Source organism: Triturus cristatus, chromosome 12 (assembly GCF_964204655.1).
Source record: "Triturus cristatus chromosome 12, aTriCri1.1, whole genome shotgun sequence".
Lineage (NCBI taxonomy): Eukaryota > Metazoa > Chordata > Amphibia > Caudata > Salamandridae > Triturus > Triturus cristatus.
The window spans coordinates 771,274,980-771,297,461 of record NC_140595.1 but is presented as its reverse complement, the minus strand read 5'-3'; the positions used below and the strand labels follow the sequence as shown (position 1 = coordinate 771,297,461).

General features: G+C 46.1%; 1 protein-coding gene across 7 annotated transcripts in view; it reads left to right on the top strand.

The window, feature by feature from the left end:
- The window catches only part of CHD3 (chromodomain helicase DNA binding protein 3), a 1,560,957-nt gene that overhangs the window by 316,476 nt on the left and 1,221,999 nt on the right, over window positions 1-22,482 (top strand). For all 7 annotated transcript variants that reach the window (XM_085639027.1, XM_085639025.1, XM_085639026.1 and 4 more), the window contains exon 4: window positions 2,031-2,155. In XM_085639027.1, the coding sequence (XP_085495153.1) occupies window positions 2,031-2,155 (125 nt within the window). The remainder of the gene's footprint in view (window positions 1-2,030; window positions 2,156-22,482) is intronic.

The following is a 22,482-nucleotide window of genomic DNA, read 5'->3' as shown; positions in this document are numbered from 1 at the left end:
TAATCGCTATTAGGTAATACTAGTCCATTCGTTCCTATTGGCATAAAGGCCCATAGATGCGAATGGTTTTGCAATAGCTAATATGCGATTACCTAATTTGGTAATTGCAAATTAGGTAATGCAAAGCCAAGGGTGGCCAGGGGCCTAAGGCCCCCTTGAAGCACCCCAAAAAAGAAATGTGCACATGTAAAGCGCACACATGCCCTAGAGGCATGTGTGCGCTACATGGCACTTTGAAAAATGCATTTTTTTTTAAATGTACGCATGGTTACCATTGACTTGAAGTTGATAGTAATAGCATATTGCTAAATGCACAGTTATTGTAGTAGCAATTTAAGGTAATTGCAATTTTTGCGATTACCTTAAAATTGCAACTACAAAGCATTACATACATCATGAAAGCCTATTTTGGATTCACAAACAGCGTAATTTTGCGATTCGCACCGTTTGCGAATGCAAAATTGTTTCATACAGGTAGCCCATTGTACTCTGCACAGAGCTGCCATCACTCTGTAAATCCAGAGCACTCTACGCAAGCTGTACAGCTCACTGATCTTAGCGGCCTTCTATAGATGACGAGCACTACAGCTATTAATCAGTGAAGTGTTCAAATGGAGATCCACAGCTCTTCGCCTTTGCTCATTGGCTGTAGCTCACCTTTTATCTTTGCGACGGTGAGTGGCCAAATTCTGAGCTTCATTCCTCACTTGATTATTAGCTTTTACCTAGAATGTTCAATCTGATACTGAAGAGATTTACATTTCCTTAACTGGATCTTTTTGCCGCATGGGAAGATACCAAATCTCACAGCGTTTCAGCACAAGCAACTCTTTAACATTGTTAAGGCTTTATTTCTGAACTGCTTCAGTTTTCCTTTTTTCAGATTCAAAGCATTCCTAAGGAAAAGGGCAGCATAGTCGTTGATCATCCTGACGATCACGGATCCAGAAAGTATGTATTTCGTGTCCACCCTCCACATGTTTTTCACTGGAATCTGTGCAGATTCTTCTTATCACTCGCCTCCCATTATACACCTTTCTCTTGGCAAAACAAAGAATTCAGCCTTAGGATGTGTTGAAAGGTTAGACTGTAACAGTGTGATCTAACAGTCCTACACCCTTCACGTGGAACAAAATGAGATGTAGTGGTGTTCATCAAAAGGACTTAAGGCCTCATTTCGGGTTTGGTGGATAGGGTACTTAGTCAAAAACATGACAGAAGTCCTGCCTGCTGTAATTCTATTGCATTATAGTTAATGTCACTCTAAATACAGTGGACAACCTTTGGGCGGTGCACCCAGCCCTTAAAACTCTAAATAAGACTCTGTGTCCTCTTATTGAGATCAAATTTAGTGAAAAGTATTTATTTCCATAGGGACTCGCTATATTCACCATGCTGCTGACAAGGATGTCAGATATGCCTGAAAGAACACCTCCGTGAAGGAGTGTTACTCCTCACAAATATTGTAAGGTTTTGATTTTTCATGCCTGATCAAGTGCTCTCCCCCTCAAGGATCAGATTGACTACCGGCCCAGACTTTTCTGCAGTCTTGTCTTGTTGGGGGTTTGGATGAGTTATCAAGGATGGTTGTCTGTCTTGATGGCTATTATCTCAAACAGATGTACTAAAACTTAGAATTCAGTTTTTCTTGAAACTAAATGACTTCATGCCCTGGTGTGCGCTTCATGCTGCAAGGTGAATGTGGTGTCGTACAGAGCGAGAGAGAGGGAGATCATGGATGTCAAGATGGGACTGATGGAGGAGGTGAAGCAAATGGAAGGTCTTATAGTGTTGTGTTTGTAGGGCATGAGTGGTGTGTTGTGAAGCTTGTATTGAAGTGAGGGAAAATATGAAGCTTGAGGAGGCTGTGTGTTTCATTGCGCATATGGGTGGTCAGGATTCATTGACGAATATCAGTTTACCTTGGGGAGTTGAGCAGCGTTTCAGGCCTTGGGTCCTTGCAGGTCCTTCAATAGTAATTGGGAAAGGTTGACTGCTACCCATTTATAGAAGTCTTATGTTTATATCAGCAGGTGGAGCAGAAGTCATCTGCAGCCTTGATTGCTGGCTGGGGTCTGGAGGATGTGGACCATGTGTTCTCGGAGGAGGATTATCACTCACTCACCAACTACAAAGCCTTCAGTCAGTTTATGCGGTGAGTTGGTTGTGTATCTTATGGTCCCATGTTTTATGCTTCATGGGGCCAAACGACTGTAACATATTCTACTTTTGTTTGTTTTTTAAATAAACTTAACTGTTACTAAACTTGCTGAATTCACTGTTGGCACAGGAAACTCATTTTTGCCTGATTTTGTTTAAAAATGTCTGCGCTCCGCATATATGTTACTGCCATGATTTTCGTTCCCTTTAATTAAAGAAAAGTATAGAAATAATACTGAATGCATATTTACAATTAATACAAGCCACATTTATTTATCACAGCTAAAATACATTCACAGAATGATTTATATGACAGAATGCACATCCATTTTAATGTTACACATGGGAACACAGATTACACTGGAAACTGGGCGTTTTTTAAATTTCAGAATATTTTATTGAACTTTAGCAAATACAGTAAAAAGAGTATAAAACGCAAAACAAATATCAGCGCTAATGGTGCCCGGTGGGTAGATGCTGAAAAAAGGTATTTGCATGTACCTTAAATTAATCATACTACTGTTAAAGATCTGGTACTAAAGTATAAGAGTATTTCTTATACCTATTTCTTGAATCTATGTCTTAGTAACTAATGTTGGAGGAATGTGATGAGAGGCTTTTAAAACAACAAAAGGCAATGGAAAGAGTAAAATAGAAAGTATAGTAAGTAGAAAGGCATTGGAGCTATATTGTTGTTAATCTGAGTCAGAGTTAGCCGAGATAGTATCTGACAAATAACAAAGGGCATGTATACCATGTTGCATTGTTGTTTTTCATGAGGGCTTAACTTTAGCAAGATAGAGGTACACCTTTTTCCAGGTGAAGTGTTTCTTTGAGGACATAAGTGTTTGGTGTAAAGCTGTATTATCAGCACCTCTGTTAAAGCTTAGCCATTCCCACCAGATATGTATGGAGACACTTTTTGAGTCTTTCCAACTACATAGGACTTATTTGTGAGCCAGCGTGAATTTCAGGTCCAGTAAAAGATGATCTTCTTTAGACATTTTTGTGATGTATGTTCTAAATACTGCTTTTAGGACTGCAAACAAGAAGTTCATAGGTGTACTAAAACTAAAAATGCTACCTGCGTGTTCATAGACCGTATTCTGAACTTTTGTTAATTTGAGACAATCACTGACTGATGAGTCACAGTTCAAGCATGTGTTTCTGTCATTGATGTCCAACTTGTGTAAATGTAGTGGGGTCTAGAGCTCTTTATGTGATGGTAGAAATTACGTTTGAACGAAGCTAGGTGTACCTTTTTTAACGAAAAGTGTGATCCAAATCTGGGACCATGTTTTAGTATCAATATGCTCTGGGTGAACTTTGATCCAATCTAGTTTTTATTTCTCTTTGAGTTTATTAAGTAGATTAGTATGTGTTGGGCAGAGGAGCGAGTAGATTTTAGAGACTGAATGTCTTTCCTTTAATAGTGTGTGTATTAAGATAGGAAAGGATGGATATTGCCTGGTGTGGGTAGTTTTGATATACACGCCTTACGTCTCAGAAATTCATAGACTTCTGAATCTAATAGGGTACAGATACCTTGTATGTTAGCAAACGTTAGTGGGTTATTTTAGGAACTTAGGCTCTTGATTAAAAAAATCCCACTTTCTATCAATGTTTTATTTATTTAATGATTGTACCTTCTATTTTGATAATTTTATTTGACCACAAAGATGGTAGGTTAAAGTTCTTCATTTAGTTTCGAGTTTATTATCAATATGTAATAGGACCACTTAATATCCCTTAGTATCAGTTTGGAATGAGCTATTTCTAAGTTATAAATGGTGAGTATTGAAATAAGGGGGAGCCTTCTTACAATTGATCTTTCTGGGATTAGCCATGGACAGAGATATGTTTTGTCAGAGACAAACAAGAGAATTCCTTGTTTGAACAGGAATGCTATTTCATATAGTTTGAGCTCTGAAAGATTGACTGCTTTATTATCTTTGGGAGTCTGTGGTGTGTTTTTAGGGATATGCAAGGCTTTTGGAGATCCACAAAAAGTGATTCAGAATACTGTCTAGGTCTTTAAAGAAATCATTAAATAGTTTGATTGCAAACATGCTGAATAATCATTGGTGTGACCATCATTTTTGTTGTTTCTGCTTTGCCCTACCATGTTACGTTTTGGGGAGCAACTTTCCAAACGTTCTGTGATCTCTTCATTATGATTTTTTTGATTTGATACATCATCATTACAATAGATGGCTAATTGCTATAACAAGCTAGTTTTGCATTGTATAATTTTGGTACATAGTACGGTCAGTAGTCTCACCTCTCACTTATCTCTATTCAGTAAGTACCCAGAAACACATGAGTATTCTTCAATTATTTCGATTAGGGCTGGGATGGAAGACTCTGCACACTTAGTGAAGGCTCAGATATTGTCATCATTGGCTGCCACTTTTACAACTGTCTCACTAAATGAAATAAAAGAGATTTTCCTATTGGTTTTGATTGACAATATAAGGTGTTTGATCAGTAGAAGAAAGAGGTGTGGAAAGGGCAGCCCTGTATAGTCCCTTGTCTAACTTAAAGTGGTTTGCACATGGTACAACCAGTTTAAACTCTGGCAGTTGGATGGGTGTAAAGAAACATCACCATCTTGATAAAGTTAGTGCCTAAATGAAATGACTACAAGACCCACACATTGATTAAAGTCTGCCTCCGAAGTCCCACATCTGGAGCAGGAATCAGGAGACCCTGGTGATATATGGGCCAGTCTTTTTTGTGTCAAATAATTCTGATGCAGTGCATATTTGAATCTGGGGTGTTCCTTATGACTGTTGTAGTTTATTGTAGCTCCTTTTCCCATTCCTGATCTGTTAACTCCTTATCCTGCACCTCCTCTCACTGTGTTTTCAAGTCTGTTAAACAAACGGACAGTGCAGTGGAAATGGCACTATATGATAGTTCAATGGTGTGTTTGTTTTGTCTGTGTGAGAGCATCACCTGCAGTGTCAGTAGGTGCTTCAGTGTCCCGTGACCACATGTTGTTTTAGCCGCCATTGTCAACACTCTGAGTGAGGGAAAGACTGGGGCCTAGCACCCACAAATTTGTGAGAGAGGCATGTGTGTAGCATTTGAATTGAAATACAAATGACCTATTATTAGTAGATCTGCTTCCTTCCAAGGGTGTTTTCTGTTCAGACCAGTCAAAGCCTTGAATTCCAGAAGAAACCACTACAGGATCTCTGGTGCATAAATTCCTGAGACCCTTAAAGCTTCAATAATGCTGTCAGCACTGTCGGGCCACATGGATCGATAGAGGGCTACTTGTGGGAAGGGGAATATTTCCAATGACTGCCTCGTACAACATAATAGGTGGCACCGCAGCTTGCAGTTCTGGCCAGTCAGTGCTGGTCACTGACTGGTCAGAATTGCCACTCATGAGCCACTACAATTGTGCTGCTAAACAATCGGGTTCATTATTAGGAGCTCTCAAACCCTCCCACATGTCATGGGTAACAGATCCGGAAAACATACAAAGTAGTATGAAACGCTAGGGATGAGCAGCAACTTTCAGAGGGCGTAAGCCGCACCTAAATGGGTGCGATCGTTTAGCCGTCAATAACGCAAGTCTAAGTTTACCGGAGATTAAGTGAGGCATATCTCTGTAAATCTGTACAACGAGATAGAGGGATTGCAGAACATGTCTACCTCCCATAACACAGGTGTGCTTTGTGCCTCCAGCCAGTTTGGGCATCCTCTGGAATACAAGGAAAATATGCAGGATTTGTTCCAGTAAGATTCTGGACACCTTCCAGAAGGACTACAATACCGCCATTACTTCTCTGAGTAAAGGTTCAGGGTCTCTCAGATACAAGAGGATATCAGCAGCATACATAGAATATTCTATGGTATCTATATGGCAGCACAATGGCCCGTTCTTTCTCTTATAGGGGCAGCAGGCAGGGTAGCGGCTCCATGGCGGGAGTGAAGAACAGGGCTGAAAATGTCCCTTGTTATATAGTCCCCTGTGAGGATCGCATGTGCACAGTGAACACCCGAGCCAGTGTTTGAATGTATAATAATTTGATCCACCTCAATATATTGGCACCGAATCCCATCCTCGTGACAACCATGAACAGGTAGGGCCACAACACAGTATTGAATGCCTTTTCGATTTTGATAGAGAGGTTAACTCGGTCGGCCCTACCCCGGGCGCCTGCTCTATGATGTGGAAAAGCTGCCCGAAATTGTGCCTTGTATTACGTTCAAGTATAAACCCGCTTTGACCTGTGCATTAGCTGTGCTATAAGTCCTTGTACTCAAATGGTCAGGAGCTTGCCTGGAATATTCCCATCAGTATTAATAAGAGGTAAAGTTCGGTACAACCTCACATCTGCTGGGTTCGTCCCTTGTTTAGGTGGGGGGGGATGTATAGCTTATCGTGATGGTGTTGTTTATACCAGCCTATGTGTGTTGGAGACAGTCTGTATGGGCACAAATTGAGCAGATTATGCCCCCTGGGGATCTTGGAGCACATCCTTGCTAAGAGCCTTTCAACTCTGTCCCCTTCATCATGCTGTCTAGCCATACATTCTTGGTAATAAACATTCCGAAGCCTAGTTAATTGCACGTCATATTTTTTTTTCACGCCCCCACCTTTGGCATGAGGCTTGGGTCAGGGGCTGCCCTTTCACAGTCCCGTAACTGGGTCTCCAGTGCCCTAATCTCATACCAAAGTGCTTTCTTAACATCCTTTGAAGCTTTGATACAGTGGCTAGGGATCACCACTTAAAGGTGTCCCATTCCCTTTTTCAGTTGGTATTTCCCTGGAGATATGGTCAATATGTTCTCTAGTCTGTAACTGTCTCAGAGTGTTGTCACCTGTAATGTCTAAGGGGTCTATTTGGATGGCGGGCGGATCGTCCCCGCCGGGCCAGTGGTAGCCACCGTTGGCCCGGCGGGGGCGATCCGCCAGCCATCCTTGCCTGATTGACCCCCTGCCATATTAGTATGGCTGGGGGGTCCGCGGCGGAAAGAAAGACCGTCCGCCACTTTTTGTCGACCGGGGGGAAAAAGGGCATAACATGGTGGCGGTGTCTGCAAGACACCGCCATCCATATTATGGTTTAGGCGATGAATCTCCTTTCCATGGCAGCGTTGCCGCCATGGAAAGGCATGCGGTTCCTGCTAATGGGGGCCCGTTGCGGGGGGGTGGGGGTGCACATGGAGTGTACTTATGGTACTCCCGTCATTGCCATGCACTACGTGGCAGGCACCATGTGGTGCTTGCCACATAGTGCCTGGCAATGCTGTGCACAGTCTGTATACATTGGGAGTGGGTCTGCAGCCAGCAGATCCACCCGCAATGTAAATGGCCCAGGATACGCCTGCCAGTGTGGCGGGCGCATCCTAATGCACATGGCGGGACCGCCGCCACTTCTGTGGTCAGTCCCTGGCTCCGTGGCGATGGCGGGCAGACTTTGTCCGTCCACCATCGTAATGGACCCCTAAGAGGGGATACTAGGGCGAGGCTATATACATTTCATTCTCACCAAAAGCAAAGCGATACAAGACTATCCCATCCAGGTAGTCTGCACTCCCAGTTATTAGAACTGTATTCTCATCCCCAGAAATAGATCAAGCCAAGTGAACTGATGAGTAAAAACTAGGGGTGAGTCTGTTTCACTCTACAGTATTCTACAAAGTTACACAAAGACCCCACGAGATTTCATGGCCTTCCACCAACAGGCAGAAAACATCCATATCATGCTGCTGGCACTACATTTTAGCTCCATGAGCAGCACTGAAAAATCTACTTGAGCGGCAGCAAATCTGCTCAAGGAAGCAGCTCTCTGTCCGCGTGGACAGCGAATCTCGCTCGTATTTCTGGAGCTTCACAGGGAAAATATTCTGTCACGTGGTGATAGGTGGAATTTGGCCAGAACTCTGCGTTACAAGAGTCATGCTGAATTACCAAATTCTGCCAATTCTGCAGGCAGAATGAAACGTTTCGCCCACCCCTAGTAACGAGTATTCCCTATCCTGTGAAAGTAGCCCCCTCCATATGTCAGAAAGTTACCACTGACTCAGCCTTTTCATAAGGCATGTTGCCAGAGTTATCGTGTGTGAACCCGCAGCTGGTGGATGAGACTTCTCTGTCAGCACCATATAAAAGTCCCCAAAATCCCTCACAGTCGGCCTAACGTTAACGACTTTCAGGGTCAAAATGCTTGTCTGAAACTGCAAAAGGTACCCCGGATGCCCAGCATGCCCCTTGAATTGTAATTGTATTTATATAGCACTTACTACCCCTGACGAGGCATCAAGGTGCTTTTTTGGTGAGTAGCATGCTACTCCGGAACCCATAGAGGATTAGTGGTGAATTAGTATAATGAAATATGAAAGTATTTTAGGCGGTGGATATGTTAGTCAGTTATTTGGATTGAGAAGGATAGTGGAGGGATAGAAGAGGGAAAAGGTGTGCATTTATATTGCACTTGCTACTCCTGATGAGATGTTGAAGGGCTTTTCGGCGAGTAGCATGCTACTCCGGAACTCAAACAGGATTAGTGGGAATTAGTATAGAGAAATATGCAATTCATTTTAGTGGTGGGCATGTTTGTCTGTTATTTGGATTGAAAATGAATAGTGGGGGGATAAAAGAGGGAAGGGTCTAGATATGTATTTATTATTTTTTGTGTGGGTAGTTTATAGCTGTAGGACCGATGAGTAAAGGGGAGGTGGAGGGGAGTTAGTATAGGGAAATATGAAATTAATTTGAGTGGTAGACATGTTAGTCTAATATTTGGGTTGAAAAGGAATAGTGGAGGAATAGAAGAGGGAAGGGTCTAGGAAGTTTTCTTTTTCTTTTTTTGGGGGGGAATTAATAGCTGTAGGAGGGGGTTTGGGATGAGTAAAGGCGGGGTGGAGGGGAAAGAGTCAGAGGGAAGGGTTTAAAAAGGCTTGTTTGGAAGAGCTGAATAGAAAAAGAGGTATGAGATGATGCAACGAGGGGCAGAGGAGAGAAGAGTGTATAAAGGGTTATTTTGGGGATCGTAGTAGCGGTATGGGGTTTGGGATGAATGTGAGAGTGGAGGTAGAGGATATATTGATATAGCTATAGGGTGAGAAACAGAGTAGTGCATTGGAAAGAGTAGTAGAATGAGGTTTGAGATGAGTCCGAGAGTTGAGGTAGAGGATATATTGAGAGCGGTATAGGGTGAGAAACAGGGTAGTGCATTGGATAAGCTGAATTAGAATAAAAGTAATACATTTATAGATACATAAGTAAATGGCAGGTATATATATGCATAATGAAGGTAATATATGTAGATTAAAGATGCATTTAATGAACTCCAGGTTTCAAGTGTTGTTGTATTTTAAGTCAATAGTGAAGCTAGTGTAGAGAAATAGTTATGATAAATGATTCAATTATTTATGTAGTCACTTATATACATGTAAAAAACATAGAATAATGTAAATACAAGTAATAAGTACATTAGTTAGGCAGAACTAAAGAATATCTATATTTTTAAAAACATAATTACTATACACATTTATACAAAGCAATACAAATATGTAGGTACACATCTATAGTCCAAATAAATGCTTATATACAGAGGGATATGTTGTTTATTTATGTCTGAGTATAGTGGGTATGTGGTGAAGAGCCAATTCTTGAGTAGTTTTCTGAAGATAAGATAGTTATCAGTGGATCTTATGTTGCGGGGTAAAGAGTTCCATAGTTTGGCTGCTTGAACAGAGAAGGATGTGCCACCCATGGTTTTTTACTTGTACGTTGGGATTTTGAGGCGATGTGCCACTCTAGAGCAGAGGTTTCTTTGTTGAATGTATTTGGCGATTTTATTCCTGATGAAGAGCGGTCCTGTTCCATGTATCGATTTGTGGGTGGTACAAAGCATATTTTGGAACAGTAGTGCCATATAGTTGCCCCTGCCACTTTCTCCTTATTTTCTGCAGTTTTGTAGGATCATGTGTGTCTCTTGAAGTCAAGTGATATGCAAATTGCGCCATGTTAGAATCTTACAGGTGATCTCAGCCCCCAACATTCCTAGTGCTACAGTTAAAGTGATGACATGTGCAATGTTGATCTACATTGACATGCATTATCTGAAAGAAACACGTTAGTTCTCGATTTCTTACCTTAGAATTACCACCAGGCGTCAGACATGATGCGGAAAGTTTTTTCATCAGCAGTACCTCTGCGCGTCAGAAGGTGGCGTCGGTCGGCTCCGCGTCCGTCATTGGCGTCGTGGTCGCCAGGATGACTATGCGGCAGCTACTTAGACGCCGCCCTCACGCGCTTACGTCAGTTCTTTCTTTTTCCGCGCCAGGCAGCGCAGATCCAGAGAGAGCGGTACCACCAGTTACTTTTTGACTGACTTTTTTGAGCGACTTTTGTCAACGCCTTTTTTGAGTCTACGACTCCTGGTACATGAGGGATGCCTGGTTTCAAGGCATGCGGTTCCTGTAACCGAATGATGTCCGCACCGTGTGTGCCTCTTTTGCCTGGAGTGCGGCCACGACAGCAAGTCGTGCTTCAACTGCTGGTCGATGGCTCCGAAGGCTTTGCAGGTGTGGTCCCAAAAGCTGCTTGAGAGCTGGCAGTCGGCTCCGCGCCGTTCGAGGTCCCGGTCACGTGGGAGGTTAAGGCACCGGTCGCAGAGCCATCACTACTCGTCCAAGTCATCGAAGTCTTCGCACTCGGGGTTGGGAAAGTCGAAGCACAAACAGAAGTCGAAGAAGCATCATCACTCTTCGACTTCTCCCCATTGGTTGGCTGACGTGACCAGGGTTGCGGGTGGTGCCCCTCCCGCGGTTCCGCGTGCGGACCCCAAAGAGTCAACTCTGGGCTTCCCTCCCTTCCCGGGACCCGGAGCGACTCTCATCCAACTTCGTAAGTTTTACGAGGCGATGCATGTCATCTTTGGGCAGCCCAAACCCACCGGCGCACCTTCGAGCCCCGTGGACTCAGTTGGGGGGCCTAGGCCTTCTCCGCCGTCGTCTCCGACCCCAGTGCCGCAAGGCCCACGTGGATCCAGGCCTGGTTCCAGAACAGCGCCGGTTGACCTTATTACACCTCCACCGGCACGCTTCCTCTGGCACTGCAAACAACGCTGGTCGTGTCCCTGGCCGTCGTGGACCCCAGCCTCCATCCCAATGTAGACCCGGAGCCTGGCCGGTGTCGCCCGACGCCGGAGCCAGCGCCGAGAGGGGTTTTGTGCCCCTGTTCACTACTGGGGTCCTTCTTTGGCCAAATTGGCAACCTGAGGATGAGGAGGAGGACTGGGAGGTGTCAGGTGACCCTTTAACTGATCACCTGGAATCTGAGCAGGACTGGAGCGAGGAACTGGGGGATGCTAGTGGTCTTGACACATCCCCTGACCTTAGCATGTTGTCTCCTCCTACCGTGGCTACGGAGGAGGGCACGTCATATGCAGTGGTGTTGCGTAGGGCAGTCGAAGCCCTCTACCATGAGCTTCCTATGGTGGCAGTCAGGACTAACCTCCTGACAGAGGTGCTTTAGCCGGCAGCGAGCTCTTCAGAGCCCCTGCTGCCGTTTAATGAGGCCCTTACCAATGTCCTTTTGTGCACGTGGTCCAGGCCTAACACGGGGACTCCCGTGGGTAGGATGATTGCCCGACGCCACCACCCACTCCAGGTGAACCCACTTTCCTCTCCCAACACCACACCCCAGAGAGCTTGGTGACCCAAGCCTCCACTTCCAAGAGTGCATTCCTTACCGCTCCACCAGAAAGGGAATCCAAGAAGTTGGACCATCTTGGGAAGAAAATGTTCTCTGCTGCCAGCTTGAGACTGTAGTTGGTAAGCACCGCATGTCTTTTGGGCTGTTATTCTCACTCTGTGTGGGATATGGTTGCGCAGGTGCTGCCTCAGTGTCCGTAAGAGGCCTGAACAGTGCTCTTCCAGGCTGTCGCCTCCGGGAGGTATGCGGCTAAGTTTACCATCCGTTGTGGGCTGGATACCGCCGTCTCTCTAGGCAGGACGATTTCCACATCTGTACCCCTTCGTCGCTACGCCTGGATGAGATCGACTGGCTTTTCGGGGGATGTCCAGAACACCTTGATGGATATGCCCTTTTATGACCGTCACCTTTTTGGCGACAAAGGGGACAACGCTCTACAGTGTTTCAAGGACTCACTGGCTACGGCCAAGTCCTTGGGCCTCTCCAGCCACCCAGCGCAGTCTGATTTTTGCCCCTTTCGTGGCTACGGAAGGGGTGCCCCACACCATCCCGCCCAGAGCCACAGGTCGCAGCAAGTTTCCCAACCTTCGCACGGTCGGGGACGTGGGAACCAACGCCGTGGTTCAGGGGGCCAGCGGGCGGGCTAGTCCACCAACGCCACCTCTGCAGCAGCCTCCAAACTCTCCTAGTCCGACCTTTCAGGCAGATCAAACGCCAGTGGGCGGCAGAATTCGCCATCACCTCCCCCACTGGTGCACCATCACGTCGTACAGGTGGGTTTTGCAGATAGTCAGAAGGGGCTACTCCCTCCCCTTCGAGGCTACCTCTACAGCCATGCCACCTCAATACCACCGCATGTCGGAGGATCACCTGGCACTTCTCCAACAGGATTTTTGTCTCCCTTGGCCAAGGGAGCCATCGAGCGCATTCCTACCCCAGAAGTAGGTCGTGGTTGCTATTCCCACTACTTTCTGGTACCCAAGAAGGACAAGTGCCTGCATCCTATCTTGGATCTCAGGAACGTCAACCACTTCCTCCGGAAGGAGAAGTTCAAGATGTTGATGCTCGCTCAGGTCGTGTCTGCCCTCGACCCTGGAGACTGGATGGTAGCATGGGACTTGCATGATGCTTATTTTCACATCCCCGTCCTGCCGGCCCACCGACGTTACCTGCGGTTCAGGGTACGTCATGAGCATTTTCAGTTTATCATGCTCCCCTTTGGCCTTACCAGTGCCCCTCGGGTGTTCACGGATGTGATGGCGGTGGTCACAGCTCATCAACACAGATCAGGGGTTCAAATCTTCCCCTATCTTGACGACTGGCTGTTGAAGGCGGGCTCGCCCCAGGCAGTCATCTTCCACCTGTATATATTGAGAGGGTAGCTGTTCCTAAAGAGGGTCGTGTGTACTTTCGAAGTGTAGACAGATCGGGTAGAAGGTGGGGAATTTCTCCTTTTGAATATAGTGCCCTCACACACCCTTTCGAGTGTCTTGCTTCATCATGGGGCGTTGCTCCTCGTGGGGGTGGCGCTGCAGTCCCCCACGGGCCCCGCAAGAGGGCTCTTTGTCGGAGATCTTTTGTTCGGAGACGCCGCAGTTGTGCATGGGGGTGTGTGGGCCTATCTAAAAGGTGGTGAGTGGTGTGTTTAAAAATTACTGGATAAAGTATTTGACCTTTATTCGCAACTCTACCTAGTAAAGGTTAAAATGGTGATCTTGGAGCTCCTCTTGGAAAAGAAAATAAAGAGGGCAGATGTGATGATTACTGCTGCTCTCAGGAAAGTGCATGTGATTCCTAATAAAAATTGGTCAACATGTTTCGCGCTTCAAGGTGGGTCCTTAAGGGATCCCGATGCGCTTCGTCAGGACCGAACTATAAGTGGATGAAACAATAGTGCATAAAGGGGAACAGGTCTCAAAAGAGGGTTCTGTGTTGTAAACCTGTGATACCTCAATAATAGGTAAATGCAGCGTCCACGCGCTGGTAGGTAGTCCTTCTTGTATGGATAACCTTTACCCAACCTAGATGGGGTATAAATACACAAAGAAAGAAAGACACACAAATGGATAGGGGAGAGAGAGAAAAATAAAACATAACATCTGGTAAACAGGATCTATTGTGATCGCACTGTAACCCAGCACAAGCAGTAAAGTAAAAACCATGCTTCACAATGATTGCATGCAGGTACAGGTAACTAGTGTTGGAAACGTATTCAACATCATGCTCGGGACCGCTATGGTGGGGTGCGAGTAAAATTGGGTCTATTAGCAATACTCGAGTGCCACCAATGAGTATTCAACAACCTGTGTAAAAAAACTAATAACGGTCATGACGTGAGCTTGGAATGGTATTGATTGTGAGGTTCTTTTCCAAGTGCAGAGCTACATGATTCAGCCTACCCTGCAAGTATAGGGAATGGGCTCCATCAGCAGCGCGGAGTAGGCAAAAAGAGAAACTGGATAAAGGAAACAAAGATTATCAAAGGTGTTGCTAAACTGTCATCAGAAGCAGAGCGCATGAGCTCACGTCATTAGATTCGAGTGAATACTCACGGGTGCTCTTTCGCCAAGGGTGAAGTGACCTACCCCTCCTCCGAACAACGCTGGGATGGACGGAGGAAGCTTCGAAACCCCGTTTATAAGTACGTTAATTCGTGGTTGTTAGTTCCGGGTGGGGGCGGTCCCGGGACACTGAGTGATGACGTCATGACGTAGCGTCATGGGTAGTCAAGGTGATTCTGGGTTCCGTCAGACCTTATTGGTCGTTATGTGATTTTACAGTCCTGGTAACCATGGGGATTGTTCATGACGTGGTATTACTGAACATTCGGTTGTTATAGAGACCGGGGGTGTGTCTGGCGGGGAGGTCTGATTGCACACATCGTGGGACATCAAAAAAAGTACCCGGCATGTTCATGACGAGGTATTACTAAACATTCGGTTGTTGTAGAGACCGGGGGTTTGTGTCTAGCAGGGAGATCTGATTGCCCACGTCGCGGGACATCAAAAAAGTTCCCGGCATGTGAGTGAGGCTAAGTAAAATCTGTATGGTGTCTTTTTTAAAAAAATAGGGGGGGAGTTTGTGATTACGCCATGTAGCTTATAAAACAGAGTAGTGTGGAATCCTCTCATATGAACCGTGTTGGGGATCATAAATGGTTTATCATCTGTAGTTTCTGAATAAAGCATTGACTGTTTTCAAACATGGTTTGGGTCATTAAGGATCGTGATTGTCTCTACAATTAGAACAATATATCAAGGTATGGATCCTTATAAGATGTGCGGAAAGGAATGAAGATGTCATATTAGCTCGACCCATGGAATTTCAGAACAGTGCATGGAATTTTGCAATTGGGTTAACACTCTCAACCCTTATTTGAAATTTACCAGCACAAGATCACGCCAAAAAATTCCCTTTCTGGATCTCCTTATATCATTGGAGAATGGTTGCCTACACACGACCAACTACAAGAAGCCGACAGACAGGAACAATCTCCTGCTCTATGACAGTCACCACCCTAGAGCACTCAGAAATAACCTTCCAGTTGGCCAATTCCTACGCCTGTGGAGGAATTGTGACACCAGAAAGGAATTTGAGCTACAGTCTGATCTTCTCAGTAACAATCTGGCTCAACGACAATACCCTAAAAACATTATCCGCCAAGCTCATAAGAGAGCCAGGAACAGCCCCAGGGAATCTCTTCTTGAAATAAAAGAAAAACCTGCATTAGACACTATTACTTGTGTAACAACCTTCACTCCCACTTCCAACAATGTACGAAAGGCCATCAAAAAACATTGGTCTATACTGAATTCAGGATCATTTGACCCTGGCCCACCACCTTTGTTCGCATTTAGACGAACGCAGAACTTGAGACCACCTGGTACACACTAGGCCAAAACCACAAACTACACCACAATCAACACTCTGGTCTTTACCACCAGTAGTAGGCCATTATCCATGTGGCTCCTGTTCCACATGTGCAGAGACCGTGGTTTCAAAAGAAATCGATTTGGGCCTTGAGACACCTTGGCGCCAAACAAGACACACGAATTGCAACACGACCAACTGTGTCTATACCATCGTCTGCCCTTGCAACATGAGATATGTGGGTATGACCACAAGAGCAGTGAAGATTCGTATAGGGGAGCACAAAAGTACCATAAGACGAGGCAAAACAAACACGAAATTATTGACACATTTCGCAGAACAAGGACACACAGCGAATAGCTTAAGATGGACCATCATTGTCTCCAATCCTAACTGGACAAAACGTACTCTGTTCAGACAGGAGCAACGATGGGTCCACAGATTGGGATGTGACACCAGGGGCTTGAATGATGAAATTCCATGGGTCGAGCTAATATGACATCTTCATTCCTTTCCGCACATCTTATAAGGATCCATACCTTGATATATTGTTCTAATTGTAGAGACAATCACGATCCTTAATGACCCAAACCATGTTTGAAAACAGTCAATGCTTTATTCAGAAACTACAGATGATAAACCATTTATGATCCCCAACACGGTTCATATGAGAGGATTCCACACTACTCTGTTTTATAAGCTACATGGCGTAATCACAAACTCCCCCCCTATTTTTTTAAAAAAGACACCATACAGATTTTACTTAGCCTCACTCACATGCCGGGAACTTTTTTGATGTCCCGCGACGTGGGCAATCAGATCTCCCTGCTAGACACAAACCCCCGGTCTCTACAACAACCGAATGTTTAGTAATACCTCGTCATGAACATGCCGGGTACTTTTTTTGATGTCCCACGATGTGTGCAATCAGACCTCCCCGCCAGACACACCCCCGGTCTCTATAACAACCGAATGTTCAGTAATACCACGTCATGAACAATCCCCATGGTTACCAGGACTGGAAAATCACATAACGACCAATAAGGTCTGACGGAACCCAGAATCACCTTGACTACCCATGACGCTACGTCATGACGTCATCACTCAGTGTCCCGGGACCGCCCCCACCCGGAACTAACAACCACGAATTAACGTACTTATAAACGGGGTTTCGAAGCTTCCTCCGTCCATCCCAGCGTTGTTCGGAGGAGGGGTAGGTCACTTCACCCTTGGCGAAAGAGCACCCGTGAGTATTCACTCGAATCTAATGAGGTGAGCTCATGCGCTCTGCTTCTGATGACAGTTTAGCAACACCTTTGATAATCTTTGTTTCCTTTATCCAGTTTCTCTTTTTGCCTACTCCGCGCTGCTGATGGAGCCCATTCCCTATACTTGCAGGGTAGGCTGAATCATGTAGCTCTGCACTTGGAAAAGAACCTCACAATCAATACCATTCCAAGCTCACGTCATGACCGTTATTAGTTTTTTTACACAGGTTGTTGAATACTCATTGGTGGCACTCGAGTATTGCTAATAGACCCAATTTTACTCGCACCCCACCATAGCAGTCCCGAGCATGATGTTAAATACGTTTCCAACACTAGTTACCTGTACCTGCATGCAATCATTGTGAAGCATGGTTTTTACTTTACTGCTTGTGCTGGGTTACAGTGCGATCACAATAGATCCTGTTTACCAGATGTTATGTTTTATTTTTCTCTCTCTCCCCTATCCATTTGTGTGTCTTTCTTTCTTTGTGTATTTATACCCCATCTAGGTTGGGTAAAGGTTATCCATACAAGAAGGACTACCTACCAGCGCGTGGACGCTGCATTTACCTATTATTGAGGTATCACAGGTTTACAACACAGAACCCTCTTTTGAGACCTGTTCCCCTTTATGCACTATTGTTTCATCCACTTATAGTTCGGTCCTGACGAAGCGCATCGGGATCCCTTAAGGACCCACCTTGAAGCGCGAAACATGTTGACCAATTTTTATTAGGACTCACATGCACTTTCCTGAGAGCAGCAATAATCATCACATCTGCCCTCTTTATTTTCTTTTCCAAGAGGAGCTCCAGGATCACCATTTTAACCTTTACTAGGTAGAGTTGCGAATAAAGGTCAAATACTTTATCCAGTAATTTTTAAACACACCACTCACCACCTTTTAGATAGGCCCACACACCCCCATGCACAACTGCGGCGTCTCCGAACAAAAGATCTCCGACAAAGAGCCCTCTTGCGGGGCCCGTGGGGGACTGCAGCGCCACCCCCACGAGGAGCAACGCCCCATGATGAAGCAAGACACTCGAAAGGGTGTGTGAGGGCACTATATTCAAAAGGAGAAATTCCCCACCTTCTACCCGATCTGTCTACACTTCGAAAGTACACACGACCCTCTTTAGGAACAGCTACCCTCTCAATATATACACGTGATTCTGAGGGAGCACGGGTACTGGACCTATCTCCAATTACGCTCCCGGTCCCCCCTTCTTTTTGTAGCATAAGTCATCTTCCACCTCCAGACTACGGCTGACCTCCTGCATTTGCTGGGGTTCTCCATCAATGTGCCAAAGTCACACCTGATTCCCTCTCAGAAGCTCCTCTTCATCGGAGCGGTTCGGGACACGACGCGGTTTCGGGTTTATCCTCCCGAACAGCGAGTCTGAGATATTCAGGCTATGCTTTCGATCTTTCAGCCTCTATTCCGGTTTTCAGTCCGGATGACCCTGAGGCTGCTGGGCCTCATGGCCTCCTGCAGGTTGATCATGCCAGGTAGCATATGCAGGCTCTGCAGTGAGACCTGAAGTTCCAGTGGGCGCATCATCAGGTGAATCTGTCAGATTGCGTTCAGATCTCGGAGGGCACTGCTCAACAATTGCAGTGGTGGCTCACGAACCAGGATTGGGTGAATGGCAGATCCCTCTCCCTTCCCCAACCAGAGCACCCAGTGGTGAAGGACGTTTCCCATCTGGAATGGGGTGGCCACATGAGAGAGGCAGATATCAGAGGCCTCTGGTCTCAGGCGGAGTCCGGGCTCCACATCAACTTTCTGGAGCTTCAGACGATTCGTCTTGCACTCAAGGCATTCCTTCCCTCTGTCCGGGGAAGAGTAATGCAGGTGTTCATGGACAACACCACCGCCATGTGGTACTGCAACAAACAGGGCGGGGTGGGGTCGTGGACCCTATGTCAGGAGGCCCTCCGCCTCTGGACATGGCTGGAACATCAGGGCATATCCCTTATGGTTCAACACCTGGCAGGTTCCCCGAACGCCAGGGCGGACAAACTCAGCCGTAGGTGCATGATGGATCACGTATGGCGTTTTCACTCGCAGGTGGTGCAAGGTCTCTTTCGACAGTGGAAAGAGCCTTGGTTAGATCTATTCGCCACCGAAGAGAACGCGCAATGTCAGCAAATCTGCGTGTTGGAATTTCCAAGGCTGCACTCGCAAGGCTTCGCTTATTGTTGCGAGTGGAGTTGCGGTCTGTTGTACGCCTTTCCGCCTATGCCACTTCTGCCCAGAGTGCTGAAGAAGATCAGGCGCGACCTGGCCCAAGTCATCCTTGTAGCTCCAGATTGGGCACAAAGAGTTTGTTATCCTGAGCCACTCAACATGGCCATCGATCCTCCGACCCGTCTGCCTCTTCGGGAGGATCTTCTGTCGCAGCAACAGGGGACGGTCCTCCACCCAAACCTGTCCAGCCTCCACCTCCTTGTGTGGAGATTGAGCGGTGGCAGTTGACGTCTTTTGACCTGCCTCCCGAAGTTTGAGATGTAATCTTGGCAGCCAAGTGTCCCTCCACTAAGATGGTATATGCCTGCCGGTGGAACAAGTTTGTGGCATGGTGCACAGCAAAGGCTGTGGATCCCCTTTCTTTCCCTCTTTCTGAGGTTCTCTTGTTCCTTCTTTCTTTAGCCCAGCAGGGCTCTGCTCTGGGCACTATTAAAGGCTATCTTTCAGCCATCTCTGCCTTCCTTCGGCTTCCCGATCAGCCTTCTCGTTTCAAGTCCCTGGTTGTTAATCGTTTCTTGAAAGGCATAACTCATCTCTTTCCTCCTAACCCTTTCATTATGTCTCAGTGGGACTTGAATCTAGTCGTCACTCTTTTAATGTGCGCTCCCTTTGAGCCCTTCACAACTGTCCTTTAAGGCTTCTGACGCTTAAAACTGCTTTGCTGGTAGCCATCACTTCTGCCAGACGGGTGAGTGAGCTCTAGGCCCTTTCCTCCAAGCCTCCTTTCCTGTCTGTCCATCCGGACAAGGTGGTTCTCAGGACTCATCCATCCTTCCTGCCCAAGATTGTCACTGCCTTTCACATCGGGCAGACGATCACTTTGCCCACCTTCTTTCCGCCTCCGCATCCTTTGATAGAGGAGGAGAGGCACCACCGTCTGGACCCAAAACGTGCGCTTTCCTTTTATCTGGATCGCACCAAACAGTTCCGGGTGGATGACCAGCTCTTTGTTGGGTATGTGGACGCCAAAAAAGGTCAGGCCGTACACAAGCGGACTATCTCCCGATGGGTCATTTTGTGTATCAAAGCCTGTTATTCTGTAGCAAAGAAGGAGCCTCCAGTGGGGCTGCGCGCTCATTCCACCAGGGCGACGGCAGCATCTATTGCTTTGGGTCGTGGAGTTCCTCTGAATTACATTTGTTAGGCAGCTACGTGGGCTTCGTTGCACCCCTGAACCAAATGCTACTGCCTTGACAATCAAGTCCGGAGAGACGGCTTCTTTGGCCGTTCTGTTCTCCAGGATTTTCTGGTGTGATCTTGGTTCGCAGACCCACCTCCGGGGTTGGTATTGCTGGGGTATCTATTCTAAGGTAGGGAATCTATAAGTAACGTGTTTCTTTCAGATGATCAAGTTCCTTACCTTCGGTAACGATATATCTTTAAGAAACATTAGTTAGTGATAGATTCCTTACCGCCCCACCCATCCTCCCCGTTCTGTGAACTGATTTCTAGGGTTAAGGACATCCTTCCAGAGCCCTAGTTTTGTGCAGCAGTGGTCAGTGGCTTGCATGGCTATGTGTTTCTGGCGTGGAAAGTCGTGTACAGAACTGACTTCAGCGCGTGAGGGCAGCATCTAAATAGCTGCCGCAACGTCATCCCGGGGACCACAATGCCAAGGACGGACACAGAGCTGACCGGCGCCACCTTCCGGCGCAAAGGAACTGCTGACGAAAAACTTTCCAGATCCAGTCTGACGCATGGGGGTAATTCTAAGGTAAGGAATCTATAATTAATTAATGTTTCTTACAGATATATCGTTACCGAAGGTAAGTAACTTGTTCATTCGTGGGCGGTCAACATTCGTTATACTAAGCTTTTTGGCGGCTTGGACTTACCAAGCTCCTGACAGCATATAATCTGACTCCTACCATGTTTTGAAACGGTTCTTTCGACAATTGTGTTTCAGATCTTCCTCTTTTTTGGTCCTCGGGTCTCCGGGGGCCACAACTTGGCTAGTTTTACAAAGTCTATTTTAACAAATACTGAATGGATGAATCGTCATTTACTAGTTTGAAGCCTTGAAAAAGTCGTTGAATGCGACGAAACACGTGTCGGTTGTTTATGTGCTTTAACATGGAATAAAAAAAGAATGAAAAAATCAGTCTATTTGTGTCCAGCTCTTGCTCATCACAATTTAATCTACCTGAACGAACCCGTTACAGTGACAGACCTTTCATTTTTATTTGTATTGTGGTGGTGCTCTGGACATTTCTTGAATATCTTATGTATAGGATATTTTCCCTGTAATCAACACTATTTGGATTACTTAGTGTCTCTGTTTTAATTGAGCACACCGGTTCCTACATATTTCAATAGATACTGTGTATATTGCAGCATTGCTTTGGGCCATAGTCATCCATTTTCATCTTTAACATTGCGTAATGTATATAAACAAGAAAACGTAACAAATTAGTCTGGCTCAAACTGTCACTCCTGGGAAATTTCCAGCCCTGGCCATACCAGCCTTCACCCAACACAATTCCAGGCACCCATCGTTGCCTGCATATCATAGGGAAAAAAAATTCCTACAACGCCTCTAAGCTCTGGAACTCCCTTCCTCTCTTTATCCGCAAGGAAGCTAACCACCTGACATTTCACAAACATCTGAAGACATGGCTATTCCCATAATCCCATCTGCACCTCTATCCAGCGCGCTGGAATGCCTCCGGGTAGCCACGCGCTATACAAAAGCATTTTTCCTTTCATTTCATTCCTCCCAAACGTGTCACTTTCAATAGATGCTTCCTTTGTGGTGGGGCAGCAACCTGCCAGACTCAGTTCTTCTCCCCTGCAGCTCTTATAGTAATTCCAATGAGGGGAGATGTATCGCACCCTGACCCAGTGATTATCACCTCAGGCCACACCACACGAGATGCCTCAGTCTCCCAGCAGTTCTCAGGGGGCTTCCTATGATGGATCAACAACAGGGGGCGTGGTGGGCACTGCCATTCACCGCATTCTCCTCCACAGGGTACCAGTCCGCCTCCTGCGGTGGCCTACAAGCCCTGACTTGTCCACTTAAAACTCCAGCTCCGCCATCTTCAGTTTCTTCTCCGCTGGATCGTGGGCAGAAGTAGGTGGTCTGTAACCTAGGTAAGGGGTCCGCTACTGTTATGCCGGCCGCCAGGGCCCACTCCCTATTGTGGCTCCCCCTTATTGAGCAATTCACTTTCACACACAGGATTATTGCCTTTTCAGGGCCTCTAAATCAGCATGTGGTTGACTGCTTATCAATTTGGGTAAAT